The sequence below is a fragment of the Sceloporus occidentalis genome, unplaced genomic scaffold (genome assembly GCF_023333645.1).
Source record: "Sceloporus occidentalis isolate IW3139 unplaced genomic scaffold, rSceOcc1.0.p SCAF_18, whole genome shotgun sequence".
Lineage (NCBI taxonomy): Eukaryota > Metazoa > Chordata > Lepidosauria > Squamata > Phrynosomatidae > Sceloporus > Sceloporus occidentalis.
Window position 1 is genome coordinate 13,345,730 of NW_028316998.1, and position 23,411 is coordinate 13,369,140.

Below are 23,411 nucleotides of genomic sequence, written 5' to 3' on the forward strand. Positions count from 1 at the left end.
TAACTAGAAGCCTTTTCATATTTGTGTTTTGTTTTTTTTTTACTTTTGCAATAAATGCTACTGGTTATCTTACGTAGAGCACATTGTAGGGAAAGAGAGAAAAGCCCACCCCCCATATTTTCCTCATATAGAAAACGTATTATAGGTGCACTGATATTGTGGTGTTTTGACACTGAATAATTTTCTACTGGGTTTTTCTGATATGAAACTATTAGACATGAATTCATGTATTCTGACGTGTTTTAGTAGCTAGTGTAGTTAACATTTTTCTGTCTTTTTCTATAAATGCAGCCCTATATAACAATCCAAACTTTTCTTGCAATATTTTGAAAATATTTTAGAAAGTAGCCTACTAATACAGGTGTATTTGCAATTCATTTTATGTAATATTCTGCACATTTTATGGAGCCTGGTGGAGCTATACCTTTTTATGCAATACTCTCCACATGTTATGGTGCCTTGGGGAGATACATCTTTTGTATTCATCTTTTGCTTATTTGTAATTTGTTATGGTGGCAATAAAATTGAAAACATTTCACTTGTTTTGATGTGCTTTTTTTAAGGTAAACATAGAACTTACACATACCAGGCAAATCTCTTACAGACTAGGCCCAGGGGTGCGGAAGCCCCTTGTACAAAACTAGACACCTAATGGGATGGATTCAACTGGTCTATTTATGCTATGGAGGGTGTGCCGGCTCAGCACAACCTTCATTGACTTTATTATCCTTCATATCCTAGCACTCTGTTTCTTATTGTATGGAGACCCTAGGTCAGGTCTAGGGTGGCCCCAAAGTTAAATACACCACTGGTCCTACGTATTCTAACAATGTTTAAAATAAACAATTTTGGTGATTCATATATTAAGACATTATGGACTTGCAAAGATTTCAGTCAGAATTTTTAAAGCAACAGAAAATTTAAGATCCGAAGGTTATGCATACATATTGGATCTGCTCACTCTAGAGGTAGGGTGTACACAAGGGCACGTAACATTATAAGGTATATGATATACATATTAAAGTTCAATACAAATGCAAAACACAAAAGGGAATCCAATGACAAATAAAATGGTGGTAGATTTAATCGGTTCTCTGCACACTAATACACACATGAAGTACGGGTGTATAGGGGTATTCTTGAATGTCAGGTTTGATTGTAATGGCATAAAGAAATTATGAATTCAATTGAAAAAGATATACTGCCTCAATGCTATGGTACTTAGTTTTCATGATTTTTTTTTTTTTTGCTTACAGTAGTAATACAATCAGTAAAATTCCAACCTTTCAGAAAAGTTGGCTGATGGGACTGAGAACACAAACACTAACAAAACAATATCCAGATTCTGGAGGCAAGGCATCTACTGATGAAAAACCAAATACACGTTCACCTTAAAATATTAATATAATTACTTTGGCACTGCATATCCACATAGCATGCATCCTGCAAAATGTGCAAAGGTGTACAGCAGACTTGCGTCCAGCACAAATCGTCTTGACAAACTTTTTATAATAATAATATAGTTCTTTTTTTCCACTACAAAAACAAGAGATAAGAGAGACTCATGGAGATATGTGACCATGTGACCATAGCATTATTATCTTACCCACAACTCTTGCAAAAGCATGGGCCAAAAAGTATCAGGACACCTGACCTTTACACCAGTAGGGACTTTGATGACATTGCATTCCTAATCCAGCGACATTAATATGTAGTTGTTCCCCTTTGCAGCTATAACAACTTTCACTCTCCTGGAAAGTCTTTCCACAAGATTTTGGAGTGTTTCTTTGTGAATTTTCCCCATTCATCGTCGGACGAGAAGGCTCAATCTCTTTTCCAGTTACCTACACACGCACAGTAATATATTTACACAGACTAACATTCTTACACACATGTAATAACATGCATACAGTAACATAGCTACACAGACTAACATACTTATTGATGCTTACACACATACAACCTATCTTTGTTGGCACAGTAATGGTTGGCCAGTGCCCTCAAGGCCCAAAGCACCAGCCTAGCAGTAGGTATGGAGGGGGTAGAGCTTGTCTTGGGGGCCCATGGAGGCCTCCTTTACACCATTGTTTGTACTACTGCAGAGTCACATAATTCATTCACCAACGGCGCCTGCCTCGTCACAACCCTGTGCCACTATATACACGCCAGCCCCCCTACTTTTATTCTTCAGCCCCTGCTCAATGAGTCAGATCTTCTGCTGGAGGGTGTAATTTACCTTGCCGTTTGATTCTTGACTCAGTTTGTATTAGTGACTTCAAATCAAATTTCTCTTGCTCTGAATCATGGTTTTGATTTTTGTTTATCCTTTACTACCTCATCCCTGGCTATTTATATATATATATATATATATATATATATATATATATACACTGCTCAAAATAATAAAGGGGACACTTACATTACACATCCTAAATCTGAAATAATTAATTAATCGTAAGACATACTTCCGTCTTTACATAGTTGAATGTGCTGACAACAAAATCACACAAAAATTCTCAATGGAAATCAAATTTATCAACCCATGGAGGTCTGGATATGGAGTCACACTCAAAATCAAAATGGAAAATCACACTACAGGCAGATCCAACGTTGATGTAATGTCCTTAAAACAAGTCACAATGAGGCTCAGTAGTGTCTGTGGCCTCCACATGCCCGTATGACCTCCCTACAACGCCTGGGCATGCTCCTGATGAGGTTGCAGATGGTCTCCTGAGGGATGTCCTCCCAGACCTGGACTAAAGCATCCGCCAACTCCTGGACGGTCTGTGGTGCAACATGGCGTTGGTGGAGGGAGCGAAACATGATGTCCCAGATGTGCTTACTCGGATTCAGGTCTGGGGAACGGGCGGGCCAGTCCATAGCATCAATGCCTTCCTCTTGCAGGAACTGCTGACACACCCCAGCCACATTAGGTCTAGCATTGTCTTGCATTAGGAGGAACCCAGGGCCAACCGCACCAGCATATGGTCTCACAAGGGGTCTGAGGATCTCATCTCGGTACCTAATGGCAGTCAGGCTACCTCTGGCAAGCACATGGAGGGCTGTGCGGCGCCCCAAAGAAATGCCACCCCATACCATTACTGACCCACCGCCAAACCGGTCATGCTGGAGGATGTTGCAGGCAGCAGAACGTTCTCCACGGCGTCTCCAGACTCTGTCACATGTGCTCAGCGTGAACCTGCTTTCATCTGTGAAGAGCACAGGGCGCCAGTGGCGAATATGCCAATCCTGGTGTTCTCTGGCAAATGCCAAACGTCCTGCACGGTGTTGGGCTGTAAGCACAACCCCCACCTGTGGACGTCGGGCCATCATACCACCCTCATGGAGTCTGTTTCTGACCGTTTTAGTGGACACCTGCACATTTGTGGCCTGCTGGAGGTCATTTTGCAGGGCTCTGACAGTGCTCCTCCTTGCACAAAGGCGGAGGTAGCGGTCCTGCTGCTGGATTGCCCTCCTACGGCCTCCTCCACGTCTCCTGATGTACTGGCCTGTCTCCTGGTAGCGCCTCCATAACACAGCAAACCTTCTTGCCACAGCTTGCATTGATGTGCCATCCTGGATGAGCTGCACTAACTGAGCCACTTGTGTGGGTTGTAGACTCCGTCTCATGCTACCACTAGAGTGAAAGCACCGCCAGCATTCAAAAGTGACCAAAACATCAGCCAGGAAGCATAGGAACTGAGAAGTGGTCTGTGGTCACCACCTGCAGAACCACTCCTTTATTGGGGGTGTCTTGCTAATTGCCTATAATTTCCACCTGTTGTCAACAGCATGTGAAATTGATTGTCCATCATTGTTGCTTCCTGAGTGGACAGTGTGATTTCACAGATGTGTGATTGACTTCGCGTTACATTGTGTTGTTTAAGTGTTCCCTTTATTATTTTGAGCAGTGTATATATATATATAACTACTCAGAGGCCGTGATACTACCGTTCTCCCTTGTGGTCTACCAGTTTCTGGCCAGTGCAACAAAAATGAAATAACATACTGTAAAATTATAATAATAAAAACTTCATTACTATCTGTTTTAAAGTGATTATTTTAGATCACTGACTGTTGAGCTAAACTGGCCAACTCCCAACATTTTGCTGGCACTCTGCTTCTAAAAGCATTGCAAAGTGGCCACATAAGAGCTGCAATGCAGGCCAGTACTGCTCTCATTTAACAATGGCCTGGGCTGGTTAGATGAGATCAGAGGATGTCCCAAACTCTCCTATGATCCTCATTGCTCACAAAAGTGGGAAGGTGGGATAGTCTAAATGAGCTGACCCTGAAATTCTGGAAATATTAACCCTTTAATGGGGATTCATGATGTATATGGGCTTGCCAAATATGTTATCAAAATGGCTCTAATACGATTCTCATGGAAATGTTGACTGGAAACAAGAGAACCAATTGGGAGTCTTACATATGATCCCAGCATTGTAGAGTAGGAAGGAGTCAGTTCCAGACTGTGTGACCCTGAGATTTTGGCCCTTCGCCCTTTGATTGGGGCAGAAACCCTGAGAGTTCCTGGCTATGATTACACGGGGCGATCAATGTTTTTCTCACAGCAGAAGCTCACTGGGCATGACCATCTCAAGGTTTGTTGGAGTCTCAGGGTTTTTTTCCCAATCTCGGCTTCTCAAGGTACAGGTACAGATTATCCGGGCCAGTCTGAAACCGACTCCTTTTTATTCTACACTGCTGTGATTCTATATAAGATTCCCAAAAGGTGTGTTTGTTATCAGTATCTTAAGGTGGATATGGAAAAAATAAATCTTCCAGGTATGCTGACCGCCACACTCCCCCCTCCCGCAGTCCCTCGGCTATGAGCGTCAGCATGAACACAGCCTCAGGGCTGGGGGCCTTTGGACCCATGATACCTATCCAAAGCTCACAGGAACAGCACAAAAAAACACAGGTCTCACACTCCAAATGTAAGAAGTATCACAAATCTTTATCAAATAAAGTGCCAAAGAAACCTGAAGAACTAATTGCTTAACCCTTAGAGTTTATGAGTAAGCACTTATTTTAGTGCGAAATGTGTCTGGATTCTTTGGCACTTTATTTAATAAATATATTTGATACTACTTACCGTACATCTTAAGGTGGATATCCTTGTTTGAATGCAGGTCTATTTTTAATTAATGAGAAGTCAAGTTTTCCATACGGACATTTGTTGAGTTGATACATAAAATCTTCACCCCCCCCCCATCGAAGGGTTAGTATTTCAAGAGCCTAAGGGGCAGCTTGTTGAGAAAGTTCCAATGCATGGGGATGACATTTCATAAAATATAGAGAAGCTGGTACACTGAGACCACACTCTCCTGTAAGTTCACCTGCTGAGTGGGAAAAAAAACAACAAAAAAAACATATAAAGATATAAATTAACTAACCGTAGCAGATATCTCATAAAAGCATCAATGAGTATACAAACCCTTCTGTGAGTATATAGATTCCACATACTGCTGCAAACCTCACTGCATGTGCAGAGCCATGCCAGGGAAAATGCCAGCTATGCAACAGCGGGGAAATGCCCACAACGTCGATGGGATCGGCAACCTGCATAAGCGGGACCCTGTATATCCAGAGGCAGAGGGTTCCCAGGTATTTAGAAGCCCGGGGAAGCAACGAGAGAAGTAAGATCCCCTGATGTCTGAATTCCACTCATGGCTATAAGGGACCTGGGATCACACTGATGTCCCAAGGACATACACCGAGGGGGCAATCTCTCCCTATCCTGCTCCTTATAGGAGGCAAGAAGCGGCATTGCAATGGAGTGGAGATAACCTGGCACCCCAGACATTCATCACACTGACCTAGATGCCTGGTAAGGAGCTCTGGACGTATTGGTGAAATCTGGAGTGTCTCAAGGTATAAGAATCTGACTTGTGTGTCTACGTTAACATTTAGGATATATTTCAGCATTCTCCCTCCATAATATGTTGGAATAGATCTATGACCATGTATGACGATGTTACAGATGGGTTTCACCTTAAACTAGATGTCAGTAGTACTGATATGTGACAATTCATTAAGATTTCAAGCTTGCGAGCATAGCCCACTTTGTCGTCTGTCGGTTCTAGTTTTGTCATACCCTTTGAATATACTTACTGTAATAAGCACTGCATATAGATATTAATAACAATAAAAAAGCAATGTATATAGCATTTTTGCTGACCAGTGCCATAAATACAGGACTGCCTCATACCTCCCAATACTTTCAATGACCAAAGAGCTATATTTTAGTTTGATTGGGGTATATTGTTTGTCAGCAGGTAGGATTTTGTAATTGATAGCTGTTTCAATAAACAAGGCATTTAGAAAAATAATGTATTTTATTCCCATAAACGCATTTATTCCCATTTGTATAAAAACCTTTCTGCTGCGTATTTACACATTCTTGCCACTTTTATGGCTGTAGAATACTGAAGCATTTCCTTCAGCCTAACCAAACCTGATGTCTTACAAAAGACTGACCGGGGGTCACCCTCCAGAACGGGGAACCCCACTGAAGCATCAATACCACACGTCCACTACTTCTAACGTACATCTACTTCCTTATTTGTCTTCCACTCCAGAGCGAGGCTTGAAACGCTCCGGCTCCGCCCCCTTCTCGCAGCGAATTCCGGTTGCGGCGACACAATGGAGGAAGCGGAGCCTGGAAGTCGTAAACATCTGCTCCGGGAGTTACAAGAGTTTACCGAGCAATGTCAGGGCCGTCTGTCTAGGCTGCTGGAGGAGCTGGGGTGGGAAGATGACTTCGCACCGGGAGAGCAGGTGGGACCCATAATCCATCCCTGACCTTTGCTTGTTACTATGAATGTAATACGTAGCTAAAGGAAGGGGTGAACCCCCATTCAGTCCTATGATTCTGGGAGCAACTATTTAGGTCTTAATAGGCATTTATTTAGCAGCAGTACAGAATTTTACAGAACATTTTGCGTTTTATTTACACAATTGGATTTATAGATGTTTAAAGCTTTTATATACATGCTCTGCTACTTGGGTAAATATTCTTTAGGCATGTATAATTCAGTTATACACGTTGAGGGCAGGGGGTGGCAGTCCCTTTCTATCCTAAAGAGGGATGCTTGGTAGTAACTTGCCGTAAGCGTTCTATACTTTCAGGGCATCAAGTGCAATTTGCTACCACGGGTGTCGATCGTGCCCTAATTTAGTGTGTTCAATGCCGCTTACAGAATTTATCTGGTAGTAGATCAGAATATACTAATTAAAGAATGAATGGAATGAGATAAATTGCTATGCAATCAGCTGTGTAGCTTGGTTCAATAAGTTGTATTTTATCTTCGTTATAGGATACCGCGCTATGCCCATACGACAGTAATCATCGAATGCCTAAATCCTCACTCGAGAAGCACGTAGCTAAATGTAGGCTCCGGAAACTGGGTTATAGCAAGGAGGAGGAGGTAGGTTATGAAAGTGCCTTGCGATGGCTTGTGGGTTATCACTGAATGGCCCCTTTTCACTAGTTAAGTCTTTTTTTCTTTTTCTTTTCTATACAGGCAGAAATATACGATCCTCGCTTTTTCTATGAAAAAGCAAATGTACCTTGGGTTGTCATAGGTACGTCTATTTCCATTCACTTCTAGCCAATAACAAAACTGCTGCAATACTAACTTTTCTTTCACTGTTTTGCATGGCTTCTTTACTGGGAATCAGGTAACAATAGCCGACTTTAGCAGACCCTTACATGGTGTCCATTTATATATCTAATGTGATAACATCCCCCTTTTTTTTTTAAGTAAACAAATCTGATTATTCAAATTCAAGGCATATACGCTACCCTGATTCTCTTGACAAAATTATGAGGGGGGGGAAAAGAAGGGAAACCTTGCTACTATATGTTCAGCGGACTGCATCCCAGTCACTGTTATCTGGCTTATCTCCTTATTCGATATCGGTTTATTCTTGTTAAAATGGGGACTAACGTTTATATACCCGAATTTCCCTTCACCGACTGATACTTAAAGGAAAGGTTCGATGTCCCTGACAGCCCCACAGAGTACTTTAATTTGCATTCTTCCAACTGCTTGACCAGGAAGATGCAGCCCTGCTGCAGCAGCTCCACTCTACCTCCATGGTCAGGCTATTCTTGCCACTGATTAGCTGGTTCAAGCAGCCAATCAGAGGCAGGAAAGTGCTCCTTATTCAAATAAATTGTAACACTTTCCACTCATGCGTTAACTTTAAACTTTAAACGGACGATGCAGCTATCATATACTTTAAGTTGCATATGAAGGCTGGAGTGTCCCTCTAAGTGTGTGCTAATTGCAGTTTTGATACTACATTATAGAATGTATTTCCTTAGATATCCTTGTTTAAAGGAGTACTTTGATCCTGATACCATTATTGCCACAGACCCATCCGTTTATTAAGAAGAAACTACTTTATCCCAAGTGAGAGCTTATCACAGTCCATTGATTTTTCTGTGTGACATTAACTTAATTGTTAGTAATCTTTCCTTCCCTAACTATTTCTTTCTTGATTCATGGCTAATGTTAATTTCAACTGGCATTTATGAATCTAAAATATGTTTCTCTATTTTATGTATTTTCAACATAGACAGGAAAACATATGTTTTTTTACTTAAAAGAAAAATTGTTCATACGGTTTCTTTTCTCCAACAGACAAAGATAAGCAGTTTCAGATAATTAAAGAAAATAGGGATAATGCGACAAGTGGCAGAGATGATGGAGTTTACGACAAAAGTAAGTGTGGCGATAGCTACTTGTAAAAGATAAACAAGTGTATTTATAAGTGAAGTACAGATGCTGACAACGCCGCCATCAGTGGTTCATGAGAAATCAAGGCTTTCGTGAGAATGTGTGCTCGTACCAAGACTTGCTTTATTTTATGCTCATCATGTGAAGGAGTGCACCAGGGAGCATATGGGAAGTTATGCTATATTACGTATTTTTCACAGGTTGGACAGCATCATCAAATTTGACAAGATATGTAAAAACAAATCTCATGCTATCAATACCTAAATATGTTTGGAAATGCATGTTTTCCATTAAACTCAATATACCACTGATGATAATAAAACATCAGCTCATCATTTTATTACTTTAAGCACAACAATGGTTGTCTTTGGTTCTTTCTCTTTTTATAACAGGGGTGAGTATAAAATGGATATCTTGCCATTTTCCGATACGATCCCATATGTATGTACGGTATCCTTTTTCCAAGTGATATCCTTTTCGAAAGACACGATTTATATCGCCGCCGTCTTAGTAGCAGAGTCGATTCTGGGCAACCATGGTTTTGTATCAAGAGCGATCCAGTTTGCTTTTGCAGGCTTTCTGGGGTGTTTTTTAGGTTACGTAAATTCTCTGCTTGGTTTCAGATGTCTTAAATTTTTAGCCTGGTCCAATACATGTGACTTTGCCAGTGCCTCATCTTATGATTATGGTCTAATTCAGTCCATTTGGAGGGTGGGCAATAGTGAAAAATAGTTTCTGCTAAAAGTGGTTGCAAGAAACCAAGAAACACATTTTCCTTTGAACCTTCCCTGAGTATTAAGAAAAACATTTTAGCGTATAACCTTGACTTTGAATCCTTCCAAATAAGAAAAGATTTGCACTTGTTTATCAAAATGTAATGGATGTGATGCAGTTGCCTGTATGATGTATGGTTTTATCCATTATTCTGTGCAACCTGGTTACTATCGGCAGTGTGCTCACACTTGCGCTGAGAATTTTGGTTCAATAAATTTAATAAATGGATTCACGTCTTTCACACCCTTCTGTGTTAATTTGTGGGTATGTTTTCTGTGTATGTGAATATGTGAAGGATTATGTCAGCAGCTTTGTTGGTAAATAATCTCCCACCAATGCCAATCTTTTCATGAACTGCAGGTGCATACTCCTCTTCTCCTGTTGAGGTTCCTCAGAATCACAAGCATGCCACCTGTGACCTGACACCGGCGGACCGACTGGCCATCTATGACTATGTCCTTTGTGAAAGTAAGAAGCAGAGAGCTATAACGCTTCTGGATCAGAATAATTCTGATCTTTTTGAGGATTTTGCTGCCAAGATCAACCAAGGTAAAGGTTCTGTGTAGTTTGTTTCTAATGTTTTTTTTAGCACGGTAGAGAGTTGTAGCACTAAGAGGGGCTGAATTGTATAATTCTTAATGGTCTGTAGGTATTGATTAGTAGTACGGAATTTCGGCTGAGTAAAGGGACAATATAGACTATGAAGTCAAAATGCTTTCTTTGTAATATTTTAAGACAAACTATTAGAAGTAATATTTGATTCATGTGACCATAAACGCCTCTTTACAAATCCAGCCACACTGGTCAGTATAGTTCCATGGATGTGGCTATTTTATAAGTTAGCGTTTTGACAGGCTTTAGTTTTTGTAAGATTTTGCTCTGGTACTTCTTCCTTATCTCTGTAGGAAGTACAGCCATTAAACCAAGACTAGAATCCCCTTCTTTTTGTAATTATACACAAGCACAGCAATTAACACACTGAACGAATGATGTCCTGATTATTTTCCCTGTTTGTTTGTTAGATGATGGCCAGAAAGTTCCTAAATCGCACCTTGAAATCATGGCAGAAATGAGAGATTATAAGAGACGAAGACAATCTTACAGAGCAAAAAACGTTCACATAACTAAGAAGTCGTACACAGAGGTAAGGCGCTTCAGAAACAGAGTTACCGGTAGTATGGCTTCCTCAAAATACAGACTAAAATATCTTTTGAGTTACAATCCTGTAGTTTTTTGGTTTTTTTTATGATGATGGTAGTTATGGACAGCGTGATATTATTTGGCTTTCTGTGAATCGGTACACCTTTTGCTTTTGATGTCTCCAGATTCTTAGCTAGGAAAAGTGACCGTTCTATTTAGCATAAGGGCATTATAATTTTTTGCTTCCGTTTTTTGTTTCCAAGAAGAAGTCACTGATTTTTCTTTACAGATAATACGAGATGTCATAGATGTGCACATGGAAGAGCTGACCAGCCACTGGAAGGATGAAGCACATGATGAAGCAAGCTCTTCCATTTCATCATCCTCTGTTAGACGGCAAGTGATGCTTTTCTTGAGTAAATGTTTATCACCTCTCCTTTATTTATTTTTTTTATTTAATCAAAATCGCTGCCTTGGCCGAATTGCAGAAGGAGCCATGGGGCATATGTCGCTTTTGCTCCTGTCTGTGGGTGCTTCTGAGCCTTGGTGTAGGTTATGTTCCTTTAATAATGTTCCCTTACTAAAGCAAAAGACCAACAGGGGGCGGAATATACCTTCAAGACTGAACAAATAGTGTAATATGTAAAACTTCTTACTAGAGGGAGCATAGTGCTGCTGTGTGGGAGACATGTATGCTTCGCCTGCTATCTCCTACGTAACTCGCACCCATGATTTAAAACGTTTGTTCCGGGAAATTATGTCATGAATGTGTTGCATCATCACACTTTGCACTGTTCCACCACAAGAAAATTCCTCAACGCTTCAGCGCAATAGCGATGGAATTCTAGTTTCCTGGATTACATAAAACCAGATATTTTAATCATGTCTGGTTGTCAAGCATCCAGGGACCTGAAAAAGACACAAGACTGTAAATCCAATTAAATCCAAATGTGTTTACCACAAGTAACTGACTCGTGAAGTACCAGGCTACCATACGGTACTAAAGAACTCAATGGGCATGCAGGAGAACAAAAAACAGGCAGACCCATTATTTATATATATCTATATGTAAGTAATTTGATGAATTGTTTGTGTTTCCTGTAGGAAAGAGTTGCCGAGGTCACCTTCCCTAGATTCCAGGCATTCCACAGATAGTCATAGGGACAGCCGGCATTCTGGACGCCACCGAGAACACAGCAGGAGCCCACGCAGACACCGCAGTCGGGATAAAGAGGACTCTAAACAGAAGAGAGACAGGCAAGATTTACATTAATTAAAATTACAGCTCGTTTTGGTTATCTGAACCATCACAGACATAAAGAATGAGCTTACAAATGCATATGGAAATCTTCTGAGTGTTTAACCCCTTCAATCCCCTATAGACGTGCCGGGACGTCCAAAAAACACCTATTAAGAAACCCCTATGGACGTCCCGGTACGTCCAGCCTTTCTTGCAGCGTCAGGGACACATCCCTGCCGCTGCACGGGAGATCAGACTCCCCACTGACAGCAGAAGCTGGATTCGCCGGCTTTCTGCTTTCCGATCTGCTGTAACAGCTTCCGGCATGGAAGCCGGAAAGCTGTTACGTTTCAAAGTGCCCGATCGCGCATTCCCTTCTGGGTTGCGTCACTGCTGACGTAACCAGGAAGGTCATCGGAGGACAAGATATCCCCTGCAGGTGTGATCGGTGCAGGGGGATCGCGGGGAAGGGAGTGAGAAACCATGTCTCTCACTCCCCCTCCCGTCCTGAAGCAGTGAAGGAAAAAAAAGCAGTTAATTCATTTAAAAAATAATAAAAAAATCATTAAAATAATAATATAAATAATAATAATAAAAAAAATGTGAGCTGTGATGTCATTGTGACATCACTGGCATGTTCAGGAGGTCCCTAAGAGGACCTCTAACCATTTTTGTGTAAAAAAATATATATAAAAAAATACAAAAAAATAAATAAAAATAAAATATAAAAAAAATAAAATTATAAAACTTTACATCCCATTGCCTTAGCATAACATCTAGCTAGTATAACCCTCCTGCCCCCGTTCACAACCCCCAAACCCGTTAAGCCATAGGCATAAAAATTATACAAAAAATGTACACCTTTTTCAGCTAATCATCCAACTAATGGTATCAAAAGAAATCTCTATCTCTCCTTGAAAAAACAATATATAGTTTACATGGGTACACTATTCACAGGAAAAGAGAATAATCTCTGAACCGACTGCGCAAAAATGGCAAAATTGCTCTGGGCTTTGAGGTACCAAAAACCCCTGGGATTGAAGGGGTTAAAGAGATACTATGGTATCCTAGACAGCCCTTTCAATACAAGTCAATGGGTGTGCTTGCCAAAATGTGCAAGGTGGGGTTTCATTAGAAGCAGACCCCTTCTAATGGCCTTGAATGTACACATTACAGAAGATGTGTTCAGAGATGTAGAATCCATGCAATTGCATGTATTTAACCCCTTAATGACAAAGCCCGTACATGTACGGGCTCAAAATGCATTGTTTTCAATGGGTTTAGGGACCGCCCATTGTCTTTAAGGGGTTAAAGATCCCACCCAGCTATCGTGTGGTCTCTCTAAACGTATACTATGTTTTGTTTTATTTCAGGGAGAAAGAACGCCACCGCAGTCATAAAAGAAGACGACACAAAGAAGACTAAGCAGTGTTTGATTCATTTTGTAAATGTAATATTTCTTGAAACATATTAAATATGAGTTACAGAGCAAATTAACCCGACTGTGCTCTTAATTTGAGACAATGATATGTTAACAAACACTTTGGTCTATTCACTAAAGGGAGAGTAGTCGGGGTTGTGTTTCAGCTACTTGACTTTATGCTATTCATTATGAGGTTTGAAACACCAGTAAGCTTTTGCTGGCGCAGGCCCTGTATAATGTATAGTTGAACTATGAATTATACAGAGCCAGCTTAGCCTTTTGCTGGGAAAAAAGGCAGTTTGGGCCCTTTTATAATGAACTAAAACACCAGTTAAGGGACACTCAAAACTCCATTTCAATGCACATGATTTTGGAATGAGATGATCGACCAAATGTCCATATATTTTTAGTAATGTAGCATTTATCATTTTCATAGTGAATTGTTTAATGTGTCATGTATAACTGACATGGGCTCTTCATCTTTAATGACTAGTGATGTGTTCTTAATATGCTTATGGCTTCATCACACTGTCATTTGTACGTTTTTTGAATGCTTGTGGCTTGTACTAGAAATGCACTTAAATGAAACTAGAAGCATAACAGAACATGATGCATGGGTGAACAGTGCTTTATTCGCTAAATGCATCGTGCAAGGTTAATGCAATTCTTGGCCAAAGGCTAGTAGAATAAGCATTTTGTATAAGACATGTGTAACAGAGAGATATTTGACAGCTAGGTGCCATTTTTGAACATGCATGTTATGTGTCATGACCAAGCCATCTCATAAATCCTATGTCATGTGATATGCAGTAAGACACTGACGTTGAAAACTTGACTTATTTGGAGATATTTGCATTTCTTAGGTTAGGTATTTCTCACCCATTGAGATGTTGCTTCTGAAGCTCTGAGACGATCAGACCAAGTTCTGAGGGTGCTTAAAATGCTGCTGTAAGGACGTCTCTCCCTGAGCTTGGGTAATTCATAACGCAACAATAGTACAATAATGGTGAAGCTGCTAGAAGGCTTGTAATAATACAAAAAAAAAACTAATTTTAAAGAAAAAAGAATCAGAAATAGCTATCTTTATTTGAAGATGACGATTCCATCACATGCAAAGGTAAGAGGCTGTTTAAAACTTTTTTCATGAACATATTTTAGGCAAAATTGTGGGTTTTCTACACTAATCCTAATCGGTTGCAATATAGAATATGCATTTAAAAAAGGTTTGTACATTAAAAAATCCCATTTTTAACTGTATACTTTTTAAACTGAAATATATATTTCAGTCGGTATTTCTATGTTGCGTTTCAAAGTCACCCGTAAACTTGTACATGGGGTGAGCTAATTCATTGTGGCAACATTAAGTCAACTCTTATGGTTTCAAAGATGGCTCAAAGTCAAGTGTCTGTATGGAAACTAAATTTGATGGGAGAAAAGAACATGGTGATCCGCTTTTCTACCCAAGACCTCAAAATTGGTCCTTGGTCTTGTCTTACATTCATGAAAACCTTATGGCTGTCTTCTAAATGCTAAAATCTTCTGGTTTCACGCTAGGTTCTCTTATTCTAGCATTTATCCACCTTTAATAATAAGTAATTCCCCATTGCAGTTATATCCCCTCTCTCATCTAGTCTGTGTTTTGAAGCAATTTTATTAATTCCTCATCATTTTAATCTGTGGACCATTTGAAATGACATCTAAATTTTACTATCGCACAGGTCTACACTTTATTTTTTATTTTGTTAAATTTGAAAGAAAAAAAAAAGATAAAGGGGAATTGTCGTGATACAAAACAAGAAATCTTGCATTGTCAATTAAAATGCTGGTTAATTACTTAAATCAATAGGCATTAAATCTGTGTTTTAGATTAAATACTCACCACCCATAACACAAAATGTGACCTAAATAAGTCACATTTGGTGCTGAGTTTTTTAAGCAAATTACCCCATTTCTCTGGATTCACTTGTTTTTTGCCACAGTGTTGAGTAACGTGGGTTTTATCTCGACTTCAGCTCAAGTTCCTTTGTGTTAGGTGCCTACTAACTTGAGGCACATGAGGACTGTTATTTGATAGCCATCTAGTAGTCATACTCCTAAATTATTCAATCAATGTCCTTGAACTCTTAATTTCAACATGCATAACTAAATATTCACTTATCCTTCTTATTTGTATATTATGTATTTTAGCACTCGCAATGAAAGATCCAGTCTGATTTCTCAGTAACCAATTAAACACACAAAATTATTTTCCAGCTACTGAACTTCCAGTTCTAATGCCATGTCCCATGCTGTGCACTATCCATTCATAAGGATTTGCTTGTGTCATTGTGTTCCCAAAGTTATCTTTGTAACCCTTGATGTTGAAATTCGGAATCTTATTTTTTTCCATAAATGTACTGACTTTCTCATTTCATGTTTAAATGTAGCAGATTAGGACAACAAAATACCAATTTAGGCTACCTACGATATTTTGGTTGACTCCAACCTCTCTGTGTGTTTCACAAGTTAGCAAGAACAAACAGAGACCTCAAGTTTCTGAAGGACACATTTGTTTTGCTTCTGTTTGCACTTATCCATAGCAGACATACCAACCTATAGAATGGGATGTTTGGTTTCCCAGACAAAGGTCTCTAACTTGCCAAAGGCCCTGGCACCTTTGCTTGTCAATCATTACATTGTTCTGTGGGCTGCAGGGCTCACAGGACATTCCAGGTCCTAAACTAGTGCTAAGAATATGGGTTGATGTGGGTCTTTAGAGGCTCGTTAGCCAACATAATCCCTCTTACTATTTCTATCTGTATATACATCAAATATGTTTTCCAGTTTATCATCTTGGCAATTATCTAGCACTGTTATCTAGCACTAGTTAAAATGATCATACTCGCAGAATTTTTGTTCTTAACATAAAATTCTTACATTTTATATTACTAAGCAATATAATAGGTGTTTTTGGTTGGGATTTTGGAAATGTAACACATTGTACCAGCCTCCACCTCTTCTCTGGTGCTAAAATGCAATTTCTTCATTTTCCACTAAAGAAGCATACATTTTGGAGCAGGCCTTCATAGATCTTTGGTGTATACAAGCAGAATATGCTTTATTCATATATTTAGTTGTATCAAACATTTATTATATGAAGATGGATTACAATATCTGACTATTGCGTAACTGGTTTGTTCTAGTGGTTCTTCTACTAGGTCAGGCTCCTGGAACATTTGATTTCAGTGGATGTAATCCATCTGTGTAAGTACCTGTAGTGTGAGTTATATTGTATTTAAATTAATCATTAATTCTAAAAGAAGTCATAAAATGAGACTTCTCAACATTTTATTGTGGTTATTTCAGAAGCCAGTATGGGATGCTTAGTCTGCTACTAGACTGGCCACTAGTTCATGAGACATATTGTTGTTGGATCTATGCACCACTGTAATAAACAGCACACTATGTTTATCCTTTTTAATCTATGGCAATGTCCTGCTGAGCTGGATTAAAAAGCCTTAAAGCCCCATATACACCAACTTCATATTTTTTTAATTGCTGCAAGATCCGGTGAAATATCATCAGAATGAGACGGATATCAACAGAAGAACTTTACACTCATTGATCTCAGGTGATGAATAGGTCTCCATTACCAACTCAAATTGCATTCTGAATGTTACTTGAGGATGTTATGATATCACATCCCATTCTGGTCATCACATTGTCCAATCTGAGGATCAGGCCCATTGCAATGGGCAATAGTTTGAACTTAAGTCCTACTTTCAAGACGGTCTCAACGAAACTTGGAAAGGCTCAAAAAGTTGCATTATAATTATACATCCTACATCAATCATAATCAGTATATTCCAAAGAAGTCAAAGCCAAAGAAGTGGCGGTGTGTATGCGATAAAGAAAAAAAAAGAATTTGTTTTGTACAAAAACCCAAATAACAACAACATGCCCCATCAAATGCAAATGCAAAAACTTCAGAATACCTGTTATACATAACCCATTGTGCCTTATTGTAAGTTATGTAATAAATAAGCATATTTGAGGGACTGGTGGTACCCTGGCTCGTGCACCATCTCCTAACAGAGTGCTGTATTCTCACCTTTCATTTTGTTATTGTAAGTTATGACTGGCCTCCGTTATAAATGGAAGTGTCATTTAAATAATCAGTCCTTGCTCCTGAGCCACTACATTAAGTAATAAGTAATCAGAGATGATCCCATGTTGCAAATCAAAGAAAGCCTATTGCATTGTGGTAAATCTACGCACCACTGGAATGTCAGCTGAAACCTATACCCTCTAACCAACCAAATAGTAAGATAAATGAGATGGAAGAGCTTTTACTGACTTGTGGATAGAAAAATAAAACACCACCAACGTTAAGAGAATTAATATGATTTTTAAGCATTTGACGAAAATATAATTCCCAATTAGAATGTAAGAAACCTAGCTTATAAAGCTATGATTCCTGATAATATGAATAAAATGTACCAGCTTTATGCTTGGGCCTTTAGTTTTACTTGTGGTCAGTTAATAACTGGGAAGTTCAGAGCATAATTTGATGGAATACTTTTTAGCCTTCATAAGTTTCGTGTCTTCTTCATACAGCGTTAATGATATGGTATGCAATGTATAGACTGCTTAATTGTCACATCCCGGGCAGAACTCTTTCTGCACCCCACCTGTAATTCTCCCCTTTCTGTGCCAACGGCTACAGTTCAGATCCCCTCTCCTTAATACATACACTCTCACTTTCCCCCACCAGAAATACAGCTCTTCTCACTCACATCAGTGGAAGGGAGGGCTGGCACAATTTAGCCAGGTGCCAAGTATAAGCTAGGAGACCATTAATAGTGTCCCAAACCATTGACACACTAATTCTACTAGGCACATAAAGGTATTAAAAAAATAAAGAATTCACCGCAAAGCCAGCAAGTAAAGGGATAAAAATTGGAGATTCCGTCACGCTTTATGGCTATATAGTGCCAGCCACTACGTCAAAGTACCCTTGTTAACGGCTAGCCCTGACTCTTCAATATGCCACAAGACTGTCAGCTCTGGTTAGCCTACCCAGGTATAAACATACCTGGAAAGCAAATAAATTTAATATTGAATATGTACCTTCTTAATATATTTCCTGGCCTCTTGATTGATTACTATTACGATTGACCCTCATGCATGTTTCACTTGTTTTGAGAGCTGAGAATGTTTAACATTTCTGAAATTTAACAGAAACAAACAAAAAAATGACTAGTGGCACCCACTTGGTTGATTTGCTTGACTGAGTTTATTCTGAGAGTCATTCTCTGTTTTCATTATTCATTGGTAATAATTCCCAGCATGGGGGATCCATATGTAAACTCAAGATTAAACATGCACAACAAAAGGGTGCATCTTCTAATAAAGATATATGTAAATATATATAAAGATATATGTAAAATGATGCATTGTACAAAACAGGAAACTCTATAAAAAATCAAAATATAGAATTTCAATAGAAATTTTATGTAGGACAATTTCAAATGATAATATTTTAAATGGGGGGCATTTACAAAGCTGGAATCCTTCACACTCAAAAATAATTTTGGAGATTCCATGGCATTCTAGACAGCATTAAACACAGTGTTTTATATGGTAGTAGTTTAATACTGGAGTAAAGTGGGTTTTAAATAAAAAAAATGTAATTTGAAGGCTCATCTAGTGTACATATTTTTCCTAATGTAAGTATTCAGACCTTGGTCTTTTCATAGATTTAGGGAGCTCTATGCCTAGCCCTTGTATGCTTACATCCCCTCACTGATTTATCCTATTTCAGTCCAGCCACCCTCTCAGTAAAGTAAAACTTCCTTACATTACAGCTAAGCCTCTATTTCTGTCTCATTTCTTCTCTCTCTTCTTTCCTCCGAGCGATTCATACTGAGATCCCTTACTTACGTACCTCTAAATCCTTGTGGGGCTTGTTTCCTGAGGAACGTCTACCCTGTTGCAGACCTCTGTATCATGTGGACAAATACATACTTTACCATTAAGAACTTCTGATATATCACTAATAAAATAATAAAGATAAGTCCCAATACGGATTGCCTAGGCATCCCACTAGTAACAAGACCTTCTGTCTCCTGTCAACCATTTCCTTATCTATATTATTTTAATGTCTATTGGGGACAGTGTCAAATGTCTTACTGAAACCTAGATAGGCTATGTCTACTATTTCAGCTATCCTGTCCAAAGATAAATTCAGTTACAATGACAGGATCTCCCCGAAGTAAACCCATTATGTTTCTCATCTTGCAAACCACTTATCAGATATTTAACAATCCTATCCTTTAGCATGGTTTCCATTCATTTCCCAACTCCTGACGTAAGACTTAAAGGTGTGTAGCTGGCTGAGTCTTTGCTGCTACCTCTTTATGTAAAGCAGTACTACAGTCGCCAACTTCCAATCTTTTAGAGCTACTGCTGTCAACAGGGCCTGCGCCACCTACAGGCAAAGTAGGTGCCCGCCTAGGGCACACTTGGAGGGGGCGCGAACAGTGATCATTCATTAGAAGTGCAGCCGCGGCTCGCGGTCACTTGCTGGGAGGCAGGCATCCTTGCACCAGCCCTGGCTGTCAACAGTCTACCAACAGTTTTGCCAGGACACGTCGAAGCTCTTTCAATAATGTTGGGTGTATCCTATCAGGTCCCATGGACCTGTCTGTTTTTACTTTGCAGAGTCCAAGTAGAACTTCTTCCTCTGTGAATGCACATTTTACATGTCTCTCTATTTTTCTTTTCTAACTGAGGTCCCTCTCTTTAACCCCTTAATGACAATTGCCGGTCCTGGCACGGCACGGAAAAGCATGTGCTTTACGACAATTGACGAGGCATTCAGCAACGCCGCGATCGGCACGAAGGGGCCATCTCTGGCCCCTCCACGGGGCGTCAACATCCGCCATACTTTGTATGGCGGCGGACGCCCGTTTTAAAAGCGTTTAGGAGGCGATCGACGATCGCCTCCTAAACTTAAATGGTGTCGCTGGAATGCCTCGATCAGGAGGCATCCAGCGACACCAAACACTAACCTTTTGATGGGCTGTGACCGCTCCGGAGAGCGGTCACAGCCGCAGCTGCCGGCAATCTTCGCCATCAAGGAAGATGGCCGCCGTCCTGTAACAGGAACCACAAATTTTAAAAGTTCGCTAGATGGTCCAGACCATCTAGAGAACTTTGGCTCCACTTGCAGGTTGAATACAGGTACTGCATTCACCATGCAAGTCAATGGAGCCCAGCTTTCTAATCACAGTGTGATTAGTAAAAATAAATTAAAAAATAAAATAAAATTAAAAATAATTAGAAAAAAATAGTAAAAAACAGTAAAATGTAAAAATCATTTCCCACTGATGTCACTATCAGGGGAACCTCCAAGTTGAAAAAAAATGTTAAATTTTTTTTTAAAAAAAATAATAATAAAAAAAAATATATATATATAAAAAATATATTTTTGTGAGCAAGTCCTAAAATTAGCATATTAGCTTAAAACAATTCTCGCATGGAAAGAGTTAAAATACTGGCATATTAAATGCCCGTGGGGTGTCTACTTTTAAAAAATGTATGATTTGATGGGGTAAATTGAATGGGCCAGGTTCAACAACGTCCCAATTAACACGGGGGGAAGGATGGCCACACATCTAATTTCCAATTAGAAAAATGCACACGTACCAAATGTGGCCTTTTAGTTCCCCCAAAAAATGACACACCCATGCATGTGGGGTATCACTGCACTCAGGAGATGTTGCTGAACACATTATGAGGTGTCGTGTGACAGCGGCATATACCAGGAGCTGTAAATTCATACATAAAGTAGGTGTGTGTGGGAAAAATACACACACAAAAATATTACTGCAAACTTTGAAAAAATGCTGGTGGTAAAATATGTGCATGCAAAGAGTTAAAATACCAGCATTTAAAATACCCTGTGGTGTCTAGTTTTGAAAAATATATGGTTTTGTTGGGCACACTGAAATGGCCTGGCTCAAAGATGTACCAAATAGGGCATGGGCAGTGGATCCCAAATGCCAAAGTTCAACATTGAAAAAAGCGCATGCCCCAAATGTGGCCCTTTTGCCCCAAAACAGCCAGGCAAAATCATTCATGTGAGGTATCGCTGTACTCAGGAGATGTTGCTGAACACATATTGGGGTGTTTTGTGATAGTGACATATACGAGAACATTTTAATTCATACCTGAATTAAAATGTGTGTGGAAAACCAAATGCAAAAAAATGACTACCACAAAGTTTGACAAAGACTGGTGGTAGATATGGTGCATGGAAAGAGTTAAAATACTAGCATTTGAAATACCCTGGGGTGTCTAGTTTTCAAAAATATATGGGTTTATTGGGCACACTGAAATGGCTCGGCTCAAAGATGTACCAAATAGGGCATGGGCAGTGGATCCCCAAATGCCAAAGTTCAACATTGAAAAATGCGCATGCCCCAAATGTGGCCCTTTTGCCCCCAAACAGCCAGGCAAAATCATTCATGTGGGGTATCGCTGCGCTCAGGAGATGTTGCTGAACACATATTGGGGTGTTTTGTGATAGTGACATAAACTAGAACATTTTAATTCATACCTGAAGTAAAATGTGTATGACAAAACAAATGCAAAAAAATGACTACCATAAAGTTTGACAAAGACTGGTGGTAGATATGGTGCATGGAAAGAGTTAAAATACTAGCATTTGGAATACCCTGGGCTGTCTAGTTTTCAAAAATATATGACTTGATGGGGTAAATTGCATTGGCCGGGTTCAAAGATACCCGAAATGGCACATGGGGGGAAGAATTACCAGATTTGGAAAAAATGGCTTTGAAATAGCAAAACGCTACCTGTACTTATTGCCCCATAATGGGTAGAAAAAAGCAAAAAAACATAAAAACATTGGGTATTTCTAAACTCAGGACAAATAGTAGAATCTATTTAGCAGGTTTTTTCATTACCTTTTATAGATGAGTAAAAGATTTTTCAACTAAAAGTTAGAAACAGTCATTTTTTTCTAAATTTTTCACCATATTTTATAATTTTTTTAATAGTAAATAATATGATACAATCAAAACAATGTCATCTAAAGAAAGCCCTTCTTGTCCTGAAAAAAAACAATATCTAATGTGTGTGGGTTCAGTAAACGGGAAAGAAGAAAATTACAGCTAAACACAAGCAGCGCAGAAATGTTAAAAAGGCCATTGTCACAAAGGGTACAAAAAGTAAAATCAGCCTTTGTCTCGAAGGGGTTAATCTTCCTCTGTAAAAACTGAACAGAGTTACCTACAGTATTTAGGCAGGTGGCTAGATCTTTAGTGTCATTCATATAACTCCTTTTATTTGTCTTTATCTTACTAATAATCTTAATATTCCTTGTTTAAATGTTCTCCATTCACTTATATTTCTAAAAAATGTTTTATCACCATTTTTTGTTAACCCGGCAATTTTTCACTCCATGCGTGCTTTGGTGCATCTAATAATGGTGCACGTGCAGTGTGTCTGACATCAACTCATGCGACTACGTGCCCCTTAGTATCTGAAGTCCAGTTACAAAAGCCGACATGATGAGTCCAAATCAAACCCAGATAACAAATATAGTCATTATGAGGCTATTTGCAGAAAACCTCAGCATTTGTGTTGAGTATTCCATTGGTTGTCATGGTAATAAGGCAACTTTTGAAACTGTGCATTAGAATCTAGGAGCATGAACTGCAACATGTTCAATCTGATGTTTATTATAAAAAAATGACAGTTTAATATCTGTTTCAGGGATCTCACGGGCAGAGAAAGTCCGTAATAACATGGCTGTCTGTTTGTTTACTGCTTGCTGTGCAGACGGATCGTATCTCTGGACAGGAGAATTCTGGAGAACATTCAGGTAAATAAAAGTCCTTCTCAGGAACGGTATTAAAAGACTGATGTAATATTTGTTTTATTGCTTATTGAATGGACATTTAGTCAGTTTCGCAAAATACAATTAGACAATAAGATTAACATATTTCAATACATACTAAGTCTACAGCACAAACACTAACCTTTGTTAACTGCATCAACAAGAATATTAAGCTGCCTG

At 39.2% G+C, this 23,411-nt stretch overlaps 1 protein-coding gene across 1 annotated transcript; it reads left to right on the forward strand.

Annotated features, from left to right (window-relative positions):
• The first annotated feature begins 5,511 nt into the window (after positions 1-5,511).
• Positions 5,512-13,329, forward strand: LOC149302676 (U11/U12 small nuclear ribonucleoprotein 48 kDa protein-like). Its single transcript, XM_089482304.1, has 10 exons — positions 5,512-5,642; positions 6,585-6,783; positions 7,323-7,437; positions 7,534-7,590; positions 8,655-8,735; positions 9,885-10,073; positions 10,547-10,668; positions 10,954-11,060; positions 11,769-11,921; positions 13,278-13,329. Exons 1-10 carry the CDS (start codon positions 5,512-5,514, stop codon positions 13,327-13,329), a joined length of 1,206 nt encoding a protein of 401 aa, XP_089338430.1.
• The last annotated feature ends 10,082 nt before the right edge of the window (positions 13,330-23,411 follow it).

Coding starts and splice junctions, on each gene's coding strand:
- LOC149302676 (XM_089482304.1), top strand. CDS start 5,512: ATGCCAGCTATGCAACAGCGGGGAAATGCCCACAACGTCGATGGGATC. Junction 5,643..6,584: donor CCGGGGAAGCAACGAGAGAA/GTAAGATCCCCT, acceptor CTTCCACTCCAG/AGCGAGGCTTGAAACGCTCC. Junction 11,922..13,277: donor TCTAAACAGAAGAGAGACAG/GCAAGATTTACA, acceptor GTTTTATTTCAG/GGAGAAAGAACGCCACCGCA.